The 23,859-nt window shown below is 40.1% G+C and overlaps 1 protein-coding gene across 13 annotated transcripts in view; it reads right to left on the reverse strand.

The window, feature by feature from the left end:
• nrxn2b (neurexin 2b) overlaps window positions 1-23,203 on the reverse strand; it is a 504,397-nt gene extending 481,194 nt beyond the window's left edge. For all 13 annotated transcript variants that reach the window (XM_058626079.1, XM_058626077.1, XM_058626088.1 and 10 more), the window contains exon 1: window positions 22,429-23,203. In XM_058626079.1, the coding sequence (XP_058482062.1) occupies window positions 22,429-23,140 (712 nt within the window). In that variant the 5' untranslated portion in view covers window positions 23,141-23,203. The remainder of the gene's footprint in view (window positions 1-22,428) is intronic.
• Window positions 23,204-23,859: the final 656 nt, after the last annotated feature.

The following is a 23,859-nucleotide window of genomic DNA, read 5'->3' on the forward strand; positions in this document are numbered from 1 at the left end:
CGTTGAGGGCGTGCACAGCCTCAGTGAGTATAAAGGCTGAAGTAATGTTAGGAGAACATTCTGGGAACCTTTAGAGAAAGTTCTCTAAAGGTTTCCAGAAAGTTACTTTGTCACAACCAGAACGTTCTCTAATGGTTGTAGAAAAGTAACGTTGGGGGAACGTTCTGGGAACCTTCTAGAGAATGTCCTCTAAAGGTTCCCAGAACATTCCTGTAAACAGTTTTGTCACAACCTTTGGATGTATGAAGGTTGTAGAAAAGTAACGTTTGGGGAACATTCTGGGAACCTTTAGAGAACGTTCTCTAAAGGTTGTATGAAGGTTGTGAAGTTCTTGTAATGTTCTGGGAACCAAATGTTTGTCCTTCTTTGTTGCTTGTGTCCTTGTTTTGTCCACAAACCAAAGTTAACCACCTTTAATTTCTTTCCTATAAAGGAGCAAAGAATCCATAAAATATTCACATTTAAAAAGGTAAAAAAAAAAAAAAAAAGAAACGGTCAAACTAATTAATCAGTTATCAAAATAGTTGCCAATTATTTTAGCAACCGACTAACCGAATAATTGTTGCAGCCCTAAATGACAGCCTCACAAAGTCCGTACTGTCCTGACTAAAACATAGCAAGTGAAATGTATTTTGAAACAAAGTTCACTAAGGTACACTTACTTATTCCATCTGTTTTAATAAAAACCATTTACCAAAATCCTTATTATTTTAATCTTTATCATTTAAGTATATAAGACAGGCACGTTTTATGAGGCACAGTGAGCCTGCAGGAACTAAGCTGACTTCACTTTGATTCCAAATGCTTTAGTTAGCCCTTGTGACTTGTTCACCTTCAAGTCTTTTTCGGGAGAACCGATTCATGAGTCTGCCTATACACCAGAGACAACCCTCGGCTTCTTTAGACAGCGTGCGCTGGATTTCAGAATCAAACGTTGTGACATTGCTTTACAGCACATACAGTTCTCTAAAAAGGTCAGTGCAAAAGGTTCTACTTGAGAGCTAACGCTCCCATTTAGAGGTTTGGTAGGAGGGGGAAGGCAGAGAAGATGTCTGCTTTGACCTGGACAGGAAATAAACAAACAGCCAGGTTTGCAAGGCTATCAGAAGACAGTAAGCAAACAGAGAGGCTTGGATTTGGCCCTCATATCCATGAAACCAAGCCATGTATCAAGATGAGGTAGTGAAACAACATTTTGGTGGTGCCATTGCAACGTTCACCCAAGTATCTCTTCTCTTATCCAAATATTAACCTTCATTTCCACTAATTCATAGGTAGGTTTTTCTGGAGCGTACCCCTCTTCGTGCACTAATCACACATGCTCACAAGACAATGCCAGAGCTTATGCTAGCTTGCTAAATCCAACAAGATGGTTGCAGCAATGTCATGGCAGAAAAGGTGCCAACAACAGGTGTTGGTTGCAAAAGAAAGAAGGTTTTTTGGGAACGCTACTGCCAAGAAAAAGGCTTATGCAGAGCGATGCAAGACCAGAGTGAACATTGTGCTGCGTTTAAACTGAAAGCCCAGAAAGGGCTGCAAAGTGATGCCATGGTGGCTCTGTTTCCACTGGACCGGTAGGTTAAATTTATGTATTTGTTGTTTTTCATCATCACGTTGTCAATTGAACAAGTATCCAAACTCCAATCACCAAAAGTACCAAAAGTTACCAATGATGCACAGTGCCTGTGAATCTGTGTTTGTTGTGTGTTCCTGTGCTCTGGAGGTGTAGCTTCGGAAGGAAGTCTGAAGAAAAGGGGCTTGGACTTTTGAATTCAAAATGTAGGCTGCTCGAAACAGTTTTCCCAGGATCTCCAACCCTACCTTTAAGTGTTTTTTTTCCCATTTTGATTAAAGAAATACAATATCTGTAATGTTACTACACCAATGGCCCACCTTATTCAGGAATTCCTTTCCTGAAGGTCAAAGGCAAATACCACAAATGAGGTGATTACACTGACAGAACATCGATTACTCTTTTACAGAGAGCTTCACTCACTGACCTCTTACCAACTAAGGATCAGGTTAGTTACATCGTTAATGGCTTCTCTTAATAATGGCAGGAGTGGACCCTGATTGTCGGTTTCCAATCAGGTCCATCACAAGGTGTGACCATGTTGTGAGGCCTCTGCTACACTGCACTGGGCCATCAATCAATTATTTCCTCCTGCTCATGATGCTTGGATTTTGCAAACCTGCTAACAATGTAAATACTGTATATGAGCTGATTGTTAATATTTATTGAACATGAAACTGAAAAATACACACATGAGAACATCCTGTGTGCTCAAACATTCAGTGATTACACACGAGTGTGCGTGCACACTGAATAATCCCACAGATTACACTCTCACCTTTGTAAAACCATACGGGGATCTACCTCAGTCTCCTGAAAAGGTCACCTGCCAGTAACGTCCAGCTAAGCCTCAGATTACGCGCGAGCTGTGTGTTACTCTGTGGTTCCACTTCACCACTATTTATCGCTATTTCATTAGTGCAATCTCTGTTATTCTAATTACACGGACATATCTTGCTTCATAAAAAAAAAAAAAATTAATGAGCTTTTATGAAAATGGCATGACGTGACCTTTTATTTATTAATTCATACCTCCACCCACCCCCCCCAAAACCCATCGCTGTCAAATGGCACAATGGATAGTCTCCAGTATCATGGGATTGAAAGGGATGGAAATATGCACCAAATACACTGTGAAAAACACTCTTTCCAATCAAAATCAGTGACTCTTCCCCCTCCTCTCTCTGTTTGTTTAGATCATTTAGCCTTGTCATCCATAATTCTGCAAAAATCTGCCCTTTTCAAGCTGCTTATGAACACCGTCATAGATCTCCTAAAATGCCACCACACTCTGAGGCGAGAGGTGTTGGCGGTGGTAGTGAGCCCATGGTGGTGTAGTGAGCCCATGGTGGTGTAGCTCCCTCAAGTCAGGAAGTGACAAATGTCAGAAAGAAGAGTGCGCTACAGTCTGCCACGCAAGGCCAATAGATTTTCGGTTGAGGTTTCCAAGAGAATTGGCGAGGTGCTACTTAAGTGAACTTAAAAACCCAATAAAATCATACCAGTGGAGGACATTCTTTCTACGGTGTTGATGTGAACGTGTCAGGAAATTCATTCTCTCTTCCACTGTACTAGATGATGGAGACTAAACAATATTGATTTATATCTAAAATTACTTTGAAAAGGGCCTGCTCTGCTCATAATCCCCACGATCACTGGAAGATACATCAGCACAAGATCTATTGTAATACATTTTCTTCGTCTGGTGAATAATAAATACGTTACCAAACATTGCCTAAAACTGACGTGTGATAAATGGTAGCAAATACTCTCTGCGCTATGATCTTTTTTTTCGGATAAAGAAAAGTGCAGCGTAACAAACTGTATAAATTAAACAGCAATAAATCTCTTTTTGATAGTGAACAGAGAGTTAATCCCCTCCCCCCCCCAAAAAAAGAAACCCCACTATCAAAGTCTCTCTCTACCCCTCTTTCTGAATTAGCCATAAACTGAATTATTGCTACTGCAATCATTACGTGGCCTCCTGGATTGCTCTGAGGTTTATTAGCCTGCTCTTTACAAGCCAGAGCTCCTTTATCTTATTGCCTTTAATGTCAGAAGAATAAGGGGCCAGGGTGGGCGACGGCGGCTGCTGCTTTGGGCCACTGTGTGCAGCTCTGAGAGAGCAGGAAATCCAATATTGCGGAGAAGATATATGTTAAGGAGACGAGATAGATCTTAACTCCAAAGCTATTACAAAGTCTATTGTTTTTCAATGCTGATGTAAATTACCTCAAGCAGCTTCCAGCACTGTTTTGTATTGCATAATTCATGTTTGTTGGAGGGAGGAATCAAGTTATAATATCCTTATACAGTATGTACAGCACTTGTGCTAACAATATTTACACGTTCATAATCAAGACAAACTACAGATACAAACATGTGCATATTCATGCCTTTGAAAAAGAAAAATCTGTGATCTAGTCATAAAGTTGAAAAAGGACGAGTCAAGGAAATAACATAAGTCTGAATACTGCTTTGTGCATTGGCGAGACATGGTGGACATGTTTGCAGTATTCTAAATATCTAATTGCGATAATTTTGATTCCCAATATCAAAGGGAATGGTAATTTTACATCATTATTCTCATTTTCATTCTAAAAAACACATTTAAAATGATGACTGTGTGATATTTGTGCAGATTGGTGAGAAACAAAGATGTTCTCTTCAGTCCGGAGAATAAGATGTGTATAGATCAAGGCAATAATCAATCGGAAATTAGATTGTGACACACATGTTGGCTTTAACCCTTTAACACCGAGCGTATCGCAGACGACACATCTGTGCTATCGTAAAAATCCCAACGGTTTCTATAAGCTGAGAAGTTGCTCTTCAAAGCCAACATGTGATTATTACGGTAACGTCAGACAAAAACTCAAACAAATGTTATTTTAAATATGTGTTATACTGATCAAATTCCAAATTTAACACGCAGATTCTGGTGTTCATGTACACCTACAGTTTTTTCCTCAATAAAACCTTTTTGTTTTTCTACATTTTAAATTGTTGATGCACTATTCAACATGCATTAAATTGTAAATAACTGCCAGATCTTGAAAGTTATTCTGTAAAAAATGTAAAAAAGGATATTTTCCTGGCTCTTTTATGGTTATTAAGCAATCGATCATTAATTCAATCACTTCACAGCAACCCTAGCATTCCTTGTCCGTGGCTCAGAATAACTCTTTAAGTACCACACTACCTTTTCTATGAAAGTCTCACTGCTCTGTGTGACGTCTATGAGCAGCAATTTGATGCCACGTGCGGTCGTCTACATCAGACGTTAATGTGTGCCCTTGTTGTGGCCTGCCCCCATTTCAGAAACATGATTTAGTGCGAAAACAGACTGAGACATGGTTTCCACAGTGATTCACATTCACAAGTGTTACGGCCTCTGCCGTTTCGGGTTTGCAGTTGTGTGTTGTCCCCGGGATGCAACTGTGTGCGAGTGCCCTTCTCCGATTGGTCCCCTGCCTGGAAGCTCGGAGGTCCCGGATTGGTGCCGTGATGCCGTGACTTCCTTTATTTAACCGGCACTCATTTTTGTGTGTTACTGAGCCCACCTCGTTCGTAACAGGGAGAAGCATATGTGTTATCTTGTGTTATGTGAATGAGATTTGTGGAGGTCAGTGTGGTTGTTGCGGGGACAGGGCAGAATTTAGTAGGGGGAAAACACTGTTTTGCACTCTGACTTTTTCTGTATCCCACATTAGTTTAGGGTTGCTGTTCTCATGTGTATTTCGGTTTTTAGGGAGCAGTATAGTTAGTGAGGGTTTCCTTTATCGTTTCTTTTTTATTATATCTTGGCTCCAGGTTAGAGAGTTCGCCTTTTGTTCTATTTATTTATTGATTTGAACGGCATCCACTCGCCCTTTGTTTCCCGTTAATACCTCACCTCCTTTTGTTAATGGAAGCAATTTGAAATTATAATGAATAAATATCTTTGTTTAACCATAAAACATCTGGTTTTTATGTTACTTCCTTCTACCCTTTGGCCTGGTCGTAACACGAGTGAGAAAAAAACAAGGACAGAGACATCTTTAATAAAAAAAAAAAACTATTTTGTATCCAGTCTAGAAATCAGACCAATCAGTACACTCATCTTTACCTGAAGTGGGTACAACCACCATCAGTTCCAAGCCAGGAAGTGTCAATTACAACTATTACTCCAAAATGGGGCCAATTTGACACGATGAGTGAAAAGGAAGCAACCCTGATACATTTTCCGTTAAAAAGCAAGATGACTGCTGCTGATGTTAAGAGGTCTATTGACTCTGCCACTGCCATTGTATTAAACACTAGACCTTTTCAATCAATCCAGAGGCATTCTGGTCAGTTCAACAGAAAGTTGTTATGCCCAGAGAATATCTTCAGAATACTAAGCAAACAACGACTGATTGCAAAAGCATTCATTTCTGCATGATATCGTACGTGAGCTGCACAACACATAGAAAATGGCTCAAGTATTGCTCTATAAGCACCTCTCTCTCTCTCTCTCTTTCTCATCAACAGCTGCTTTGTGAAAATGTCAGGCACTACAAAATACAAGACACAGACTGCGAATGAGACACGACTTTACAGACACAGCAGAATGTGTTCTGGGAAATCGGTGTAGCCTGTGGCAGAACTGTTCCCAGAACAGGTCTCCAGCTCACGGTATGGATTCAGAATGTATGCGTTATTATCCCGACCTCTGACCTCTCTCTGGCTGCGGCCCCTCACTGTCCCTAGCTGGACTTAAACATTCATCATTTCCATATGTGCCTGCAGCAAGGAATACAAGAGCATTTTTTTTTTTTCCATCCCACAATGAGACAGCGATATATACAATGGAGGAGGAGATGGTGGCCATTGTTTTTTAGTATTGTTTGCCAGAGTGGAAGTAAAAAAAAAATGGGATGCGGATGCTATGTAAAGGGACAGTGTACAGATTTGTAAACGGACAACGGGGTCAGGGAGTCATCGGGCGAGAGGACTCCATGGGGTCCATGAATGAATAAATGAATGGAGCTTCAAAGCTACGGTTACAGCGCGACACAGACTCGGAATAGTTGCTGTAGTGGTGCAGGCCATGATATCCATCAAACATTTAAATGATTCATGTAAAAAAAAATGTTATCCACTTATATATTTCATGTTATCACATCGTCATATAGTAGTCTGTAGCCTTTGTGTGTGTGTGTGTGTGTAGATTTCGTTTTAGAACTTTGCCTCTGCGTTATTGCTTACTTTGTCAGTTTCTTCTGCAGCAGTATAATTATAATTTTTATCGCTATTTATTGTGTGTATAATGTTACCCCTGTACATATCTCCCCGTCTCTTTTAGCACTGCACAGAAAAAAAGAAATCCCTCTGTACTGCTGAACTGCTTGTGCGTGTACATATATGGCAATAAATGAATCTTGAATCTTTTATTCATACTTCACGATGAAAATCTTTTGAATTAACTTCTTCCTCGTCTTGTTTTATGAACGACAATATGTATTCATAGCAGTCTGCTATTTAAATGGACTGTTTAGGAACTTAATCTGTCATGGAATCTTTGATGGGAGCGAATGAAGAAAAGAGGACAGTGGATGTGACATCATACTCTGCATGTCCACGCATCGATCTCTCCACCTGCTTGTTAAAATGTACTTCTTTTCTGGCATGAGCAGCTTCTAAACTGACAGCTTGAACAAACTGAAAATTGTAAGTCAGGGGCCCACACACAGAGCAGCCTGATCTCAAGTGGGCCGGACGAGTAGAATAACAGCATAATAACCTATGAACAACAAGGACTCCAATGTTTTTCGCTTTGTTTTACATTAAATGACTCTTTTCACAAAACATATGCAAAACCTGACAATGCTATGCTTAAGTTTACCATTTACACACGTGCATTGCCACTTACAGATCACAGTGGATCTACAAAAGGTAACTTTCCTGCACAGTGGTCGGGGAGGCGCTAAGATATTAGCTCCAGGGCTGGAGCTGAGGCTGCTCTTAAAGGGGTCGCAGGAGTTTACACAAATTCATCTTGCGAGCCTTCTGGTGGGCCGTACGCTTGCTCCCCCCTCACGACTCCCCGCTAAACACTAGAGGACCTGCCGCCGATGTGTCACAGACAAATCACTGCAGTGAAAGTTGACAGGAGTCACGGCACACTGCCAGAAACCTTAGAACCAAAGAGAGGAGAAAGAACAGAAGGGAGGTGACTGTCCTCCTTTATATGCCTCCTTCTCCTCCTCCTCCTCCGTAGCCACTTTCACACTCCAAAAAGCTTGATCACTCGTGGATACAGGTCAGACAGAGTCAAGCGTATAATACATGTTTCAGCAAGCGAGGCTATAAAGCACGAGTGTGAGAATTTAGTTCAAGACTGTGACACAACTACGAACATTATTTTCTTTGCTTTTGGCAGTGGCAACAGTTTGTTTAATACATGGAAGGCATCACCAGATCAAACCTAACGCTCAAAATGTCTGTCTTTTGTTGCTTATTTTAACCATAAAAGGACCAGAAAATGTCCTGTGAGTAAGTGCTTTTGCCCATTTTTCCAGAATAACTTTCAATATTGGACGGTGACTTACAATGTACTGTATGTTCAAGTATAGTGTTTTAACAAAGTGAAAGAAAAGAAAGTGTGTTAAATTCGAGTTTTTGAGTTTTTTTCTCGATGTGCAAAAACACACGCCAGAAAATGCAAACTATGTACAGGCATTTTTTTCCAACTCTCCGGCTTCTTGCAACAGTGCAAGTGAAATTACCGTAATAACCACATGTTGGCTTTAATGTGCAACTTAGCTCAGCTTTCAGAAAAAAAAAGCATATCATATCTTTTCTATTATTTAATTTGCTATTATCTCGCAGACGGCAACAACACAAGTCGCACATAAATAGTTCACTCACTATATTATGCTGTATTTTATTTAGTGCACTGGCCAAAACATACAGTGTCTGACAACATGACAATTAAAAATGCATTCCCCACAACTACGTACATATATTGAGAAATGTCTTCTTCCCCTCCCACCACCCTTACATTTTTTTTGCAGAGCTTGGTGATCTTTACAGTGAATATTGTCATCAATATAAGAAGAAAGACTTTGAAATTAGGTCGCTGGTTCTTATTAAGGCCACGGGCTGTGAATAGATCGGCCTGATCCACTGCATAACATTTGGACTAAACCCATATTTCTGCAGAGGGCTATTTGTCTAAGGCACATGGTGTCGTTCGAATAATGCTGAATAATTATTATTATTTTTTTTATTATTGTTTTTCATGATGTCACTGTGGTCACTGTTGAATCACCTCACTTATCTTGCTGCTATTTCAGCTCTGAGGAGCTTATGAATTTAAGTAATGTGTAAAAAACTAATCAGTGAAACAAATGAGAAACGGTTTGTGGTGTCAATTATTTATCTCGTAATTGACTGTGCTGATCTCTGATCATCAAAAGATTAATACAACACAAACCCCTTTGTTGATTAATATATATGATCAATTCCACGCTGAAAGTAGATTATGATTTCATTTAATTTATCTACATTGGTGGTTATTTGAGTTCATTTATCATCAAATAGAAGTATTTTTACTCATACTGTAGAGAGTTTTTCCTTCATTCTTCCCTATCAGTCTTGTTCTCTTTGATTTAAGATCACGTTTGTCTCATATGACACTATCAGTCAACATCATAATTCATTTTTGAGTTTAAACAGCTTCGTTAATTGTTCCCCGCTACATTCATTTGAGAGTCGGTCTTAATTTCTTCATCCTGCTTCTAATTCTCTACGATACCAATCTCAATGAATTCCAAGGCAACATTTCAAAGTTCCTCATATCAGTGGAATGTCAAAGATGTTTTTTTTTTTTTTAACGTCTATTAAAGTATGATTGAATTCATTTATTAGCCTTTTCATTTTTTTAGATCTTCAAATAAAGAAGATATCCGGTGTTAATATCACAGTGGTGCTGACTGCAAATTAGTCTGTGCCACATTTAATAAAAAAATAAATCCCCTAAAAATAGGTCAGTGGATGACATGGATGCATGCGTTTTTTTTTTTTTTTTTCTCTTCATTATTTGTGTTCATGTTAACAGATACCCGTCTGCCTTGCCAAGATATACAAAATCACGGACACACCTGCGCCAGATTATTTTCCAGCTCAGGGGGAGCAACAGTGTGCGGTCAACATTACCTGCAACATTTCACACCAGGCCTCTCCAAACAGCGGAGGAGTCCAGTCTGTGTTATTTCCACCTCAGTGGTATTCTACCTGCTCACTGGCCTGCTCCCATCCCTGCTGCCCACCACCTGTGCAGGGTGTGACAACACACACACTCACACACACACACACACACACAGGGCTGCACACCCGCATCAGCAGAAAACCAGGCCATATCACAGTAGTTCTCCAACAGACAACATCTCCAGCTCATTCTGCCACTGCTGTGTCTCCTTCCCCTCGCATTCATGTTTGTGTGTGAATAACGTTTAAGAATAAAAATGTGTCACGCTGGTAGAATTCCAGCACAGTCATAGTTCACGTTTAACACCCAGAATGGGAGACAATCAACGGATATTTCGTTACCAGCCTGCGAGCGAGACTGTTATGTTTCATTGTCAAAGAAGCGCCAGTGAAATCTTTGGTGCGGATCTCATCTGTTCACTTTGTTTAGTTTTAATAAATGATTTGATTTTTGCATGCTCAGTTTTGCAGTTTGGGGAATGTTTGTTTTCCAGAATTCCATGAAAACTTGCTAAATCTTTTTTCTGTCAGTTTGCGGCAAAAATAGTTTCTAGCGTAAACTCTGCTCCTCACCCTAAAGATTCATTAGCAGTGTAAACGACAGATACAAATGGACGACGGACGCAAAACTACAAAAACACAGCTCAGGAAATGCAAAATGAAGTATTATAGCTTTGGCGTCAGTCAGTCTCTCACGACAGAAGCTCTGCATCATGATGTGGCATCATGTAGCTAAAAGTCCACCAGGGAAGATAATCCACTCTCTTGTCTACACGCTGGCATCTATCCACAACGCTGTGTTCAAAAGGAAATAAAGAGGGTCAGATTTATTGGTATTCAATCTAAACACTAAAGCAACAGTCGTTCCTGGTGATTGCTTTCAAGTAAAGTACTGACAAGGCCTCTGCCTGTAGAAGTTCCAAGAGCAGGGGGGAAATGAAATCACACTCAAGCCAGTTCTGGCTTTACATCACCATAAAAGAAGCAGGTATTATCCTCTCGCACAGGAAAGGTGAACTGTCGGCATGTAATAGACCTGATGGGGTAAAGTGTTGAAGGGGTCAGAGCATCTTCTAGAGTTAAACCAGGGAGAAGAGCTTCAGTGACAATAGAGTAATGGCATTTTTAAGCTTGATGAGACAGCGAACAGGAGAACAATTCTCTTTGGGACTGTAATTTCTTTTATTCTCTCTCTTCACTCTTTTTGCTTTTGCTTCCGTATTTACGAGCTAAGTGCAATTTCTTTACAGTACTTCACAATTTACAAAGACACAGAAGACTTTGTATGACTTTGTGATGAAACCAAGGCTATAATAACAAGCATTAGACAAAAAGTGATACATTTGTTGTATCTCTGAGCTGTGAAAGATGATAAAAAAAGGGCTTAGTGGAATACAGAGACAACAGCTGGCAGTGAAAATTAGACCAGAAGCTGTACTCATTGTATAAACTTGGCATGAACTCGTGGTATAACAAGATTAACTCTATTTTTTTTACAGGAACTGTGTTTCTACATTCATATTAAATTCCCAACATCCAGAATTAACTCCAATCTGACTGTATCCATAACTCACATAGGCAAGAGAGTGGAGAAAAAAATGAAGGGGCAACTGTCATCACCACACACACTCTGCCCCTGGCATTGTACCATTTATAATTAGTGCACTATGTGTCCTCTTCAGGCGCCAATAGTCAAAAAGCACTTTAATAAGAAGACTGTGAGTCAATATTTACCTTCCCTGCAAAGCTTCTGAGCGGTGACGCCAGAGATGTGTGTCAATGTGTTTGTGTGTTTATGGAAATGCATGATTAAGTCCTTTTTTGCAGGGAAGGGTGGCTGTGAATAAATGCAGTGCCACACTGCGACGACTACTGCGAAAAAGCTCAGAAAGACTGAATAATTACAGTAATCTGTTTCAGAATGTGTTTTCTTGAATCGCATTATCGTATTATCATATTGACGCTGATGACACTGAAAACAGGCATTAAGAAAAAAACAGTCGCGTCAGTGCGGGGAACTGAATGTATAGAAGAGGAGGAGAAAAAAGGCAAAGTTTTATTCCACATATTCTATCATGTTGTGAGATTCTTTGTTTTTTTTCGGGTTTTTTTCCACCAGGTATTTTCATACCATCTGTCAACCTTCCTGTGAGACACAGGCGAGACTGAAAGCCTCAGACTGGGAACCACACTTACCACATACCTCACCTGATTGCTTTTAAACAAATACACAATCTACAGGCTGGCACCACAACTTGCTGCCGCTCAGCATGCACGGCGCTGTTCAATCTGCTTCATTATCCCTGACAAATATCACCCTGGGCGACCCATCAGAGGCCCGGGCCCGTTCTAAATACTAGGGATGGCAAGATACCATGTTTTCATGTCCGATTAAAGTGCTTTATTTATAAGGCACTTTAAAAACATCAACAGCTGAATCAATGCGCTGTCCATCAGACAACAAATAAAATATAAAAACACAAGACCTAAGAACAACCAATAAAACACGCTCGGACGAGTTCACTCATTTACGTAGGGTGCAAATTGCCAAAATGGCTAACTTCCTGTTGAGTTGAAGCCATGGTTACGGTCGACTTTTTTGTTCATCTTGGTCTATAACATCTTGCAAGCTTCAGGAAATTCGGTGGAACTGAATTTTGCCTCTGTGTTCACCTTAGGCGGCGCTATAGCTACGCATGGGTCCAGGAACTATGCCAATATTGCATTCTCGCCAGACCTCTGTGCCAAGTTTCAAGAGTTTTTATGCACATGAACCGCCTCAATGACCGGAAAGCCACGGATATAACAATAATAATAATAATAATAATAATCTGAAGGATAACAATAGTTTACTCGCACAAATTTGTGCCAGGAGCCATTTCGGCCCCTGCCATTTGTGGCTCGGGTCCTAATAAACAAGTCATACAATAAAACTATTAAAAAGAAAAAGATAAAACCAACGTCTCAAACTGGGTCAAAAGCCAATAAGTAAAACTGGGTTTTAAAAGTGCTACATTACTACCATTTAAGACCTTTTAAACTATGAAGCCATTAAGAACACAGTATTTGTGCGAGTGAGCCATTAGAAGCTTCCAAAGACACAATTCTCCTCAAATTCGTAAAAAAAGATATTCTTCTCCCATCATAATAATGACTCAGCTAAATTGCTGTTGCTGATTTTCATTTCTACATTAACAGTCAGTTCAGAGTGAAGCATGCGATATACAGGATTATTGTATTAGAGATCCAGTGATTTTGAGAAGTATTGGACAGATATTGAGCTAATCCTAACTAAATATAAGAGAGCATTGTTCTACCCACCAACCAGCCCAAATATTCTTTCTCATAACTTCTTTCTCCTCTCGGCGTTCTTCATCTCAATACCCACCTCTGATTGATGAACCTCCATAGGTTAGTCCATCACAACAATTAGAGAACTGTTGCCGTTTGTTTTCCCCCCGACCAGATATCTTGTTTTCCTTCCCAGACTTAAAGACCAGAACAGATTAGCAAACCTCTTTAATAAAGCTCAGTTATTTCATTTACAAAAAAAAAAGAAAAGAAAAAAAATGCTCAAGTCAAATTGGAAGGAGCATAATGAATAAATAAAGCAGAAGTTCTATCCTTGATGTTGTCAAGTCTCACTTAGCTGCAAGGCAGGAAAGCGCTGATGAGCCACCAGTGCAAACAGCTTGCAACTTGAGTGACAGCATTACAGCAGCGGGCACATCAGCAATCAGACCTCATTTCCTAGTAATTTGGTGTCGCCGGAGCTGTATTAACTCCATAGGTGGCCCTGTCTGTTTGGAAGGCGGAATGAATAAATAAATAAATAAATATCTTAGAACTGGCCCGCTTCAAAAGAGATCCATAAAGTAATAATGAACGCACCCCACCGTGATTGTGCAGAAATCAGCAGTTGATGCCAGCTAAGCTTTAAGTCGTCTCTAAAGGGTTATTTGAGTCCTGAATGCTATGATCAACGTATTTTCCTTTACATTTTCAATGTGCAGCCTTTTCCTTTTTTAACCTTACCAACAGCGGCTTAAGTCATACACTACGGGGGCACAGCGGGAGACATGAGAATCTTGTATACTCCATTTATCAATATTGTCATGTTACAGTAGCGGGGGTCTTAGTGTGGCAAAGGGAAGAGGATTACAGTCCTCTCTTGAAGATCAGCTGGCAGGTGCTTGATTGAAGTGGAATTTCAAGAAGTGGGCAGAGGAATGGTGAGGAATGGTGAATGGCGTTCCCACAATCTGTGTCAACAGTAACGTTGCCCGAGCCTCACATAGAGCTATCCCCCCCCCAACACTTCCTGGCCTTACAGTGAATCTCATTTCTGAGTCAGTGCACACAAGCATGTTGTCCAGAGGACGGACACAGAGGTGCAACGTGATTCGTGGATCTCTAAATCCTCTAAAGAGAATTCAACCCATTCTTTCAGCGATGTAATAGACACATTGCACAACTACGGAAGAACATTAGGGCCACATTAGGGCCATATGTATTTTTTTCTGACTTTAATCTCAGAATTCTGACTTTATCTTTAATCCTAGAATTCTGAGATTTTTCTTTAATCCCAGAACTCTGACTTTAATCTCAGAATTCTGACTTTTTCTTTAATCTCAGAATTCTGACTATTTCTTTAAATTCAGAATTCTGACTTTTATCTCAGAATTATGACTTTTTCTTTAATCCCAGAATTCTGAGATTTTTCTTTAATCCCAGAACTCTGACTTTAATCTCAGAATTCTGAGATTCTTTCTTTTTTAATCAAAGAATTATGACTTTTTCTTCAAACTCAGAATTCTGACTTTCCTCTCGGAATTCTGACTTTTTCTTTAATCACATAATTAAATTATTTCTTTAATCTCATCTCAGAATTCTGACTTTTTTTCTCAAAATTCTGACTTTAATCTCACAATTCTACTTTTTCTGTTATCTCAGAATTCATGCTGCTTTATTTTTTCATACAAAACAACTCCAAATAACTAATGGATGAAATTGCAATTGCAAACATTTCACCAGAGAGAGAAGTGGTCTCAGTTATCATACACATGGCAGAATGCTGTGACGGATATTGAAATGGAGCACGGTCTGACGGTGTGGTAAAAAACCAACCCCCTTCTCTGATGACTGCAGCTTCTGGGGAGCCACCTGTCTGTTAATTAACAGTGCACGCAAATAGCCAAGACACCCTGACAACATCAGAAAAAAAGAAGAATTGTTTAAAGCAACTCACAGGATACTCAGAAATAAAATCTATGTTAATGTCATTTTAAGTGATTGTGTGAGTACATGAGGGCATTGGAGCTGCAGAGTCAAAACAAGTCATCACAGGAACCCTTATTGATCTGCTTTGTTGTTGAATCAGATGAGCTGCCTAATGTACTCCAGCCATGTGCTTTAATACAGGCATTGCAAGAACAAGGGAATTATTAAATAAAACAAACAAACAAACAAAAAAAATATGTCAGTATATCATGTTTGAAAAATGATTCTGCAAGTGATGCTCAGCGAAAGATTGAATGAATAGCCGGGGGACATGTGACCGGGAAGTGTGAGCCAGACCTCTCACTCACTTTTCCACTTTGAGAGTGACAGCAGGGGTAGAGAGCAAATTTAAATTGCATTTGACAGCTGGTCACACAGGCAGGGGGAGCTTCAAGGCAACACAGACTAAACAGTCACCGAGCGATGATGTGGATATTTTAAAAACATGTAACAAGAGCTGGATTGACCAAATGGAAACGGTGAGAGGCTGACTGACAGATGTGCTTGTTTCTTGTTACTGTCTAAATGTGTCCTCCTTTAGGAAATCAGCTGGAACTCGCTTTAATCGGGTCTACTGACGTGTCATTTATTAAGGAAATGACTCCTGACAAACTAAAGATGTGAACTCTCCTATGCCACAGCTAAAAAAGCTGCTCATTATTTGTGGTTTTAACGTATGCTTAGAAGCATTTGACAGTTTTACTTTAGTGTATGCTATATGTTAATGTGCAATTATTTCCAGGAAAGAATGAAAAAAAAAATAGAGCAGAGCTGCATTGATGAGCAGCAACAGTATTCAAATTCTTTGAAGACTTGAACCACAGGGGGGTTCATTAAACTTTATCAGCATATATTTGGTTCGCAAAGGCAAAAAAAAAAAGTCATAGCTTGGATTCTGTCAGCCGATAAGGTTATCTGTAGCTCTTGCTCAGACAGCCTTAAAGGCTACAGCTCCCTCGTTAGCACTATACAGTACTTATTTATGTATACAGGACAAGTTAATTGGGAGTTCAATTATGAGCCAGTGACCCCCCCCCCCCCCAGCTGCAAATTCAGCCCCCACTCTCCCTGTCTCCTCCCCCTGTGGTTACTAGTGGGACAAGAACAATTATCATCATGATGAACGAGTCTCCTCGGTGTCCTCTGCTCTTTGTCTCGGTCCTGTTCCATCACTATCCTACACCATCTATTATAATAAAAGAATATGTCCAGCCTCTCTCTCTACTCACATTGCGTGCAATGCACAGCATATACTATGTACCTCCATTCTGAAGCATCGAGATTAGCACCTATTTATGCATTTTTTATGGAAAACATCTATGTGCCATATTCTGTAAAGGTGAGGAAAGTTAATAAGGAAAAGGAACTAATTAAAAACGAACACACAAGATATAATAATAAACTAATCAAATGGAATTATAGCACTTTGAATGTTCGCCAGTTGACATTTGACAGTTCTTCTTTTTCTGTCATTTCGGGCATCTTATCTCGTAATTCACGTCTTGAAACGAGACATTTGAGGAAGTCCAATGTGCAGCCATTTTGAAAACACTTTGTTCAGTGTTTGCATTAATACGATGTCTGTGACATTAACGCGGGGGGTTGCAATCGCATGGTCGGGCCTTGCGAATGTTTATTTCTGTCTCAATTGGTGTGATTTAATAATGTTGAGATTAGATGAAATGACGGAGCGAGGTACGGCGTATAAAAACGTCACGTTTATGGGTGTTTGCGGTATTGAGCTACGAAATACAACAGCTGATAAACCCAGATTAGTCTGGCCCGTTGGGGGGAAAACAGCATCTGTTCATGACAGACCCTGTTAAAACATCTCCACAGGCTATAAAAAGAGTAGTGTATGTTTGTAGTTGACACCTTTTACTCCATGAGCAAATATCCGCCTCTCCCTGTCTCTCCCACTCTGCAGCTCGAAGCTTGCCTGAGGTCATGACTACTTGCTTTAGAGGGAGAGAGAGGGGCCAACCTCCCTGACATGCGGGGGGTCCACACCAGTTCACTGTTGGACTCCTCAGGGACCCAGGATTCTGCCATTTTAACATATATGTACACACATATATATACACATATAGATAGATCTATAAAAATGATGAAAGTGATGATGAAAGTGAATTTGAGAGTAGTGAGCAGTAATAAGCAATGAGCTCCTCACTTTAGAGCTGCAACTAACGATTATTTTCATAATCGATTAATCTGTCGATTATTTTCTCGATTAATCGATGAATCGTTTGGTCCATAAAATATCAGAAAACCATAAAAAAATGTTGATCGGTGTTCGTCAAACCTGGAAATGATGATGTTCTCAAATGTCTTGTTTTGTCCACAAACCAAAATGATTAATTTGTTATCCAAAGCAAAGAAATTAAGAAAATATTCATATTTAAGAAGCTTAAACAATCAGAAATCTTGTTTTAATCATGAAAAAAGCTTCAAACCGATTAATCGATTATCAAAATAGTTGTCGATTAATTTAGTAATCGATTAATAATCGATTCATCGATTAATCGTTTCAGCTCTACCTCACTTAAATATATATATAATGCAGTTAAACAATAAACATCAAATTTACTGCTGGTCTGGAAACTTGACCCTTTAACAGCGAGTGTATCGCGGACGATACTTTGCATTACCGTAGTTACACAACGATTCTGAGAAGTTGCAAGTCAAAGTCAACATGTGGTTATTACGGTAATTTCACTCACACTGTTGCAGGAAGACGGCAAATCAGCATCTTTGTCACCGGAGAGGAGAGAGTTGGAGAAAACGCATGTTCAAAGTTTCCATTTTTTTGGACATTGAGACAAAGCCTCAAACAAATGTTACTTAAAATATGTTTTATACTGTTCAAAGTTCAAATTTAACAAGCAGAATCTGGTGTTCGTGTACAACTACAATGTTTTTTTAAATAAAACATTTATTGTTAATACACTATTTTAACATGCAGTAAATTGTTAATAACTGCTAGATATTGAAAGTTATTCTGGAAAAGAAGCACTGACTCTTAGAACATTTTCTGGCCTTTATATGGTTATAATAAGCACAAAAGACGGACATTTTGAGGCTTAAAAACAGCCTTTCAAGTTTATCACCCAAACATATTTTTGGGATGGACTTGTGTGTGGAAAATCTGGCACATAAAATGCTTGACTTGTCAAATGTGACAAAATATTCTTCTTTCTTTTTTTTTGTATTGCTTTGGAAATGACCAGAAACCTACGTGACTTACTTTGGGCAGAGTGGACAGCACGCTAACCAGAGCTCCAGCAGAAAGAAAAGTAATGACAAAAGCAAACAAAGAGTTAACTCCAACACTGCTGTCCACCATATTGGACAAAGCTCTTGAAGAGTAAAGGAATTAACTTTTATGCTGAACTCACAATGTTTCTTCCAGGCTGGCAAGTACACAGCTGTTGGCTATCTTGTGAGAGCAAACATTTACAAATAGCTCCTTTAAAGCGATCAATATAAAGTAATTAAATTCACTGACTGGTTCATTTGCAAACTGATACAGGAAAATGACTGAATGGTTCAATAACTCAATATATGCTGATTTTAAGGTTAAGTCTTATGCTAAAGTCCAGTTTGTTCCAAGAGATGTCGTTGTATCATATATCCTTCTTTTCTATGACCAAATGAATTTGTTGTTTTCACTGAATTCTAACGATGTGCCTTAGTGCCTGTTAGTACAAAGGCAAAAAGCTTTAAAGTCAGATTCATATCCTGCCTCAATAGCAGACCTGAACGATGGTTCAGCTTGTTAAATAAATTAATGTTATTAACATCGTCGGCAGACATTTTCTCTAAGAGCTCATAGCTGCCTTGCCCTGCACTGCCATTAGCAGGTCAACAGAAAATTGAGCAAAGGGTCAGCATCAATTATAAAAACAACAGCCCACAAAGAGGCTTTAATTACAACCCCCCAGTAGAAAAAGGATTGCCTATAACTACTTCAAAGTGGGAGCAGAAGCTATGATTATGAGCAATATGCAAGCTCATGAAGGTTTCAGGTAAATGTGAGCTTGCTTGGACATTTCAATTAATATTTCCTATTTAAAATCTGGGATTTTGTCTTTTCCTGATGCCAGTTTTCTTAAAAAGGTATTTTTTTTTTTTATTCCTACTTTAATAAATCAATGCACAATGCTTTCTTTTTGTTTCCTTTTAATGTGTCTAAATGCTAATCAGAAGCTTTGTAACGGTAACAAAAACAATCCACAAGTGAACATAAAACTAAATCAATTCAGCACTGCCCGCAATAAGCTACTTCAACCAGAAACAAAAACAAATGATTTCATATCGCCTATTCTTGTGCTGAGATTAGAAGCTAAATTCTAAAACACATTCAATTCAAATATTCTTCATCCAACACTCAGGGTGTGTGGATTTTTGAATAGAGATTGAAACGTAGGATAGAAGGATATAAAAGTAGTAGATCTCCATGATACTGTATGGTGGATCCATCATAGTAGCCCAACCCCCCTGTCACTGACCTTCACAGTGTTAAATACAAAGAACAAATTCCAACTGCATGATGTGCAGTTCTTCACTATTTTCACAGCCTAATCAGCATGTTCGTGTCATGGCATTGAGCTAAAAAATGATAACTCATGTCTCAATAACAGTTAAATTATTTATAAAAAAGTACCTGGTTGTCAAGATTAAACCATTGTATACAGATTGCAGTATGTTTGTTTAGTAGTATATCATGAATCATGCCAGTGCCACAGCTCATCATTAAAATGTCCCATCTGAAACGAGCGAGCCAAGCTTCCGTCCCTTCCATCGCAGAGTGAACGCGGCTCGACATGGATTTGCTAGTTCAGACGTCTAAAATGTCTTAAAACCAACTAAACTGAAGGAGAGAGACCTTTACATTCCCACCCACGGGTTTGATAAAAGGAATAAATACACTGCCGCACTGGCAGCCATAATGACCCAATTTACCGTGTTTAAACCCAAGAACATCTCTAAAAATACACTGATCACATGAATCTCTCCATGCTGTCTGCGTTTCTCATCCTCCTCTCAATTACCCACTGTTGATCAGCCATTGCTCTCTCCTCGATTTCCTTTTGATTCCCATCTCTCCTCCATACCCATTCTCTCTCTCTCTCTCTCTCTCTCTCTCTTTATCAAACTGTCTCTCTCCATTTCAAAAGGACAAATGTTTCCTGCAGTCACTGTAGTTCTGCATTGGTATTCTGCTCTCAATTTAGCCAGGAACCAGGCAGCAGTATCTGCTTCCAGCAAGTGCACAGCAATCTGACACATAGCGCACAGACAGAAAGAGAGAAAAGGCTTGAAGAATTAAAGGAACTGTGAAATATGAGTGAGAGAGAGAGAGAGGGAGAGATGGGGGTACACGGAGAGACAGACCCATATTGCCGTCCAAAAGTGACATCGCTTGCTGTGCTACGGGGACTCAGAACAGCAAGAACTAATCCACAAGAGTATGTGTATCTATTGTGTATCTATTTGATTCTCCGGAGAGCAAAAGACGGAGCAATGTAGACTCTCGAGCTGAAGTGTCAAGGATTGTTCTAGACGTTATACATTCAAATAATAATAATTTAGGCTTTGATCAAAATTGTGGCTGCAGGCGGATTATCTGCATTACTCCTTATCTATCAAAAGCAATTCATGGACAAGACTTCGCCTGTGAGTGCTACGAAATAACAATTGGCAAAGGTCTAATTATGTGGATAGTGATATTATGAGATATTTGTTCTTATGTATATATATATATATATATACATACATATATACACGTATATATATACATATATACATATATATAGATATATATATATTAGGGGTGGGAATCTTTATGCGGCTTGCGATTTGATGACAATTCAGAGCTACTATTCGATTATAAAACGATTACAAATGCATCTTGATGTCTTTTGGAAGTCTTTGTTTCACTGTGTGATCCATTCACATGTAATTGCTGTCCTACCCACTTTCGCTAGTGAGGCCGCGACTATTGTTTTGGATGAGTGTCGGGATGGCCGTGTCAGTGAAATAGCATGGCTGTAAAGCAGCTCCATGCTTCTTTGTTACGTGCTCTTTTCGTCAGAATTTGGACATTTGTGAATCAGTTCAAAATCGCCAACGTCCCAATCACGACCTATCTAATCGATGTTTTTCCACACCCGTAATACATATGAAAAAGTACCAAAAAGAGATAGCATACAAGGAAGGTAAATCATTCCAAATAATGAAGAAAGAACGTGTAGGGTTCCGATGGCTGCAAAGGAAATTCGAGCATTCATGAGTAAGATGTGGAGATCCAGAGACAAAAAAGAGGAAGCAGATAAGTGCAAAAGGAGGAGAGGCAGGAGTACGAAGTGCTGACGGCGGGTAAAGGTGAAAAAGAGATAAGTGGAGTAAGGGAGTGAACTTGGGAGAGACAGCGGGGGAGGAAGGAGGAGAGATGGAAAGCCCAGATAGCCTTGAGAACACAAGGTACAAGACAGGCAAAGGAAATGCAGCAAGATGAAGAGAAATGCAGAGATGGATGGATGTGAAGGGCAGGGGGAAAACCACAGATATGGAAATGGGATGTGTCAGTAGAAGAGGGAGCCAAAAGTTTAAAACAAAACAGAGTTTGACATGAACTGACAGCACGGGGGCACAATCCAGAAGCAAACGAAGGCAAGAGCAGAGTGTATTCCAGAGACAATAGACTTGGAAAGCGGACAGAGAAAGAAAGAGAAGAGGGAGAAATGGAAAGACGGAGATAACGGAGGTAAAGAGAGCCAGTGAAATGCAGTGCGATTCTGCATTTGAAATATTCTGTTTTGCTATGCAGCACCTTTGATGTTAAGTATTGTTTTCAACAAAAAATCCCAGGCAAATTTAAAGTAGCACCTGAGCAATGCGGGAAACCATTGTATGAGTCGCATAATCCTAAAAAGGCTTTTTTTGTCCAACAAACCCTCATCCAAGTCATTCAAGCGAAGACATTTTAAAGAAAAGTCACTGCCTCGAGCAGCTTCTTCCGTAAACAATACGGGCTCGACACCTCAGCTTTTATAAACCTGTTAGAAAAACATGGCATTGTCCCACGCCAGTCAAACAAGTAACTTGTGATCTGTGAGATTCATTCATACACGGTCTACATAGATCTCTGCAACCAGCATCACGTAAAAATAATTGCTACAAAAAAATCTCCAGCATTTTGGCTTTAAGTCATCAAGCAGAGGAAATGGTTCTAGTCAGATTAACATACTCCTCTAGGCAGCGACACTGCATCAGACTGACTATTAAATCACAGACCAAAAATCAAATCAGGGTGAAGCTGGTATTATATGATGGATTCTTACCTTCCTTGCAGTACTTCCCCTTGAAGCGGGTGTGGGTGCAGTCACAGTGAACTTCTCCATACTGAATCGAGCAAAGCCCTTCATTGAAGCATGGGTTCTGTTTGGTGCAGAGGTACTCCAGGTCGCTCTGAATTCCTTGGCTATTTAACAGAATAGGAGGCGTCTCCCCCACCTTGAGATTAGAAATTAAGCCCTGGAAGGGGGGCTCGTACTTTACTGTGCTGGACGTGAGCGCGGAGAGGCGCACGTCGGGCGGGATGCCGCCCACGAACAGGTCACTGACCACCGCCATCTCCTTCCTCTTGGACTTGACTTCAGCCACTTTTGTCTCTCCGTCCACCATCAGAAGTGTCTCGCGGAAATTGCGGGTTAGCAACACCATGTGCCAGCGGTCATCATTCACCCTCGTCTCCATGTGCAACGTGGCCGGCTCGGCACAGTGGATGGCAAAGCGCAGCTGGAGGCGTCCGCCAGCTATCAGCAGCTCCAAGAAGTCGCAGTTGCCGCCATCGTCTAGGTAGAGTACCAAGGCTTTACTAATGTTGGTCTTGAGACTGAAGCTCAGCTCTCCCACTGAACCGGCTTCCCAGCGCCCGTAGCGTGCCCACTGGCCAGGTGCCCCACCGAATTCCAGCATGGTCACTGTACGGAGCAGGCTGAGGAGGGTCAGAGGCCACAGGGGCCAACACAGAAATCTTAACCCCCTTGTCATACTCAAAGTTCCCAATTGCCTCTTTCTCTACTTTCTGCTGTATGAGATCTAATGAGAGTCTAGCTTCACCAGATTTTTAAAACAACAATTAAAATACTATATTGAACAACTAGATTTAAAGCTCAGCAGGTAATGTAATCCACAAGAGGTCCCCTCTACAATGTTCCTGATGAATCAGGAGTTGTTTCCCCTTCTCTCTGATGTGCAAATTCTTGTCCTTATCCTGACTCTCTCCTTTGTCTCTCCATCAGTTGGTGCCTCTGGGACTTGGAGAAAAGGAATAAAGAACAGTAGGAGAATAAAAGGATGATGTGGTAACTGTAAAACAGCCTTTTCATAAAAAGCTTCTTGGTCTATCCTGAACTGAAAATAGATTATTTGTCTCTAAAATCCAGATCTCAATGCAGTTTCCAGGAAATGTGAGCCGCAGCCAAAAAGCTTGGGAGGCAGAGTCGTCCGATTGTGATCGTTCTTCAAGGGACGTGAGGGCAGAAGAAAACGAGCAGATGTTGTCAGTTGTCGAGTTGTAGAGTGGACGTCATTAGAGCTTGTTGGTGTCCAGTCGAGCATGCGACGTGCTCATAGCTTTAGCCTAAACCCATTCTGAAGCTTGCAGACCATGAAGGTTTACGCAGGTATGGATGCCGTCATCGTGGTGCCAGGTGGCGTTCTGAAAGAGACCGAAACACACACAAAAAAGAAATGTAAATGACACGCAA

The sequence above is a fragment of the Solea solea genome, chromosome 3, assembly GCF_958295425.1.
Source record: "Solea solea chromosome 3, fSolSol10.1, whole genome shotgun sequence".
NCBI lineage: Eukaryota > Metazoa > Chordata > Actinopteri > Pleuronectiformes > Soleidae > Solea > Solea solea.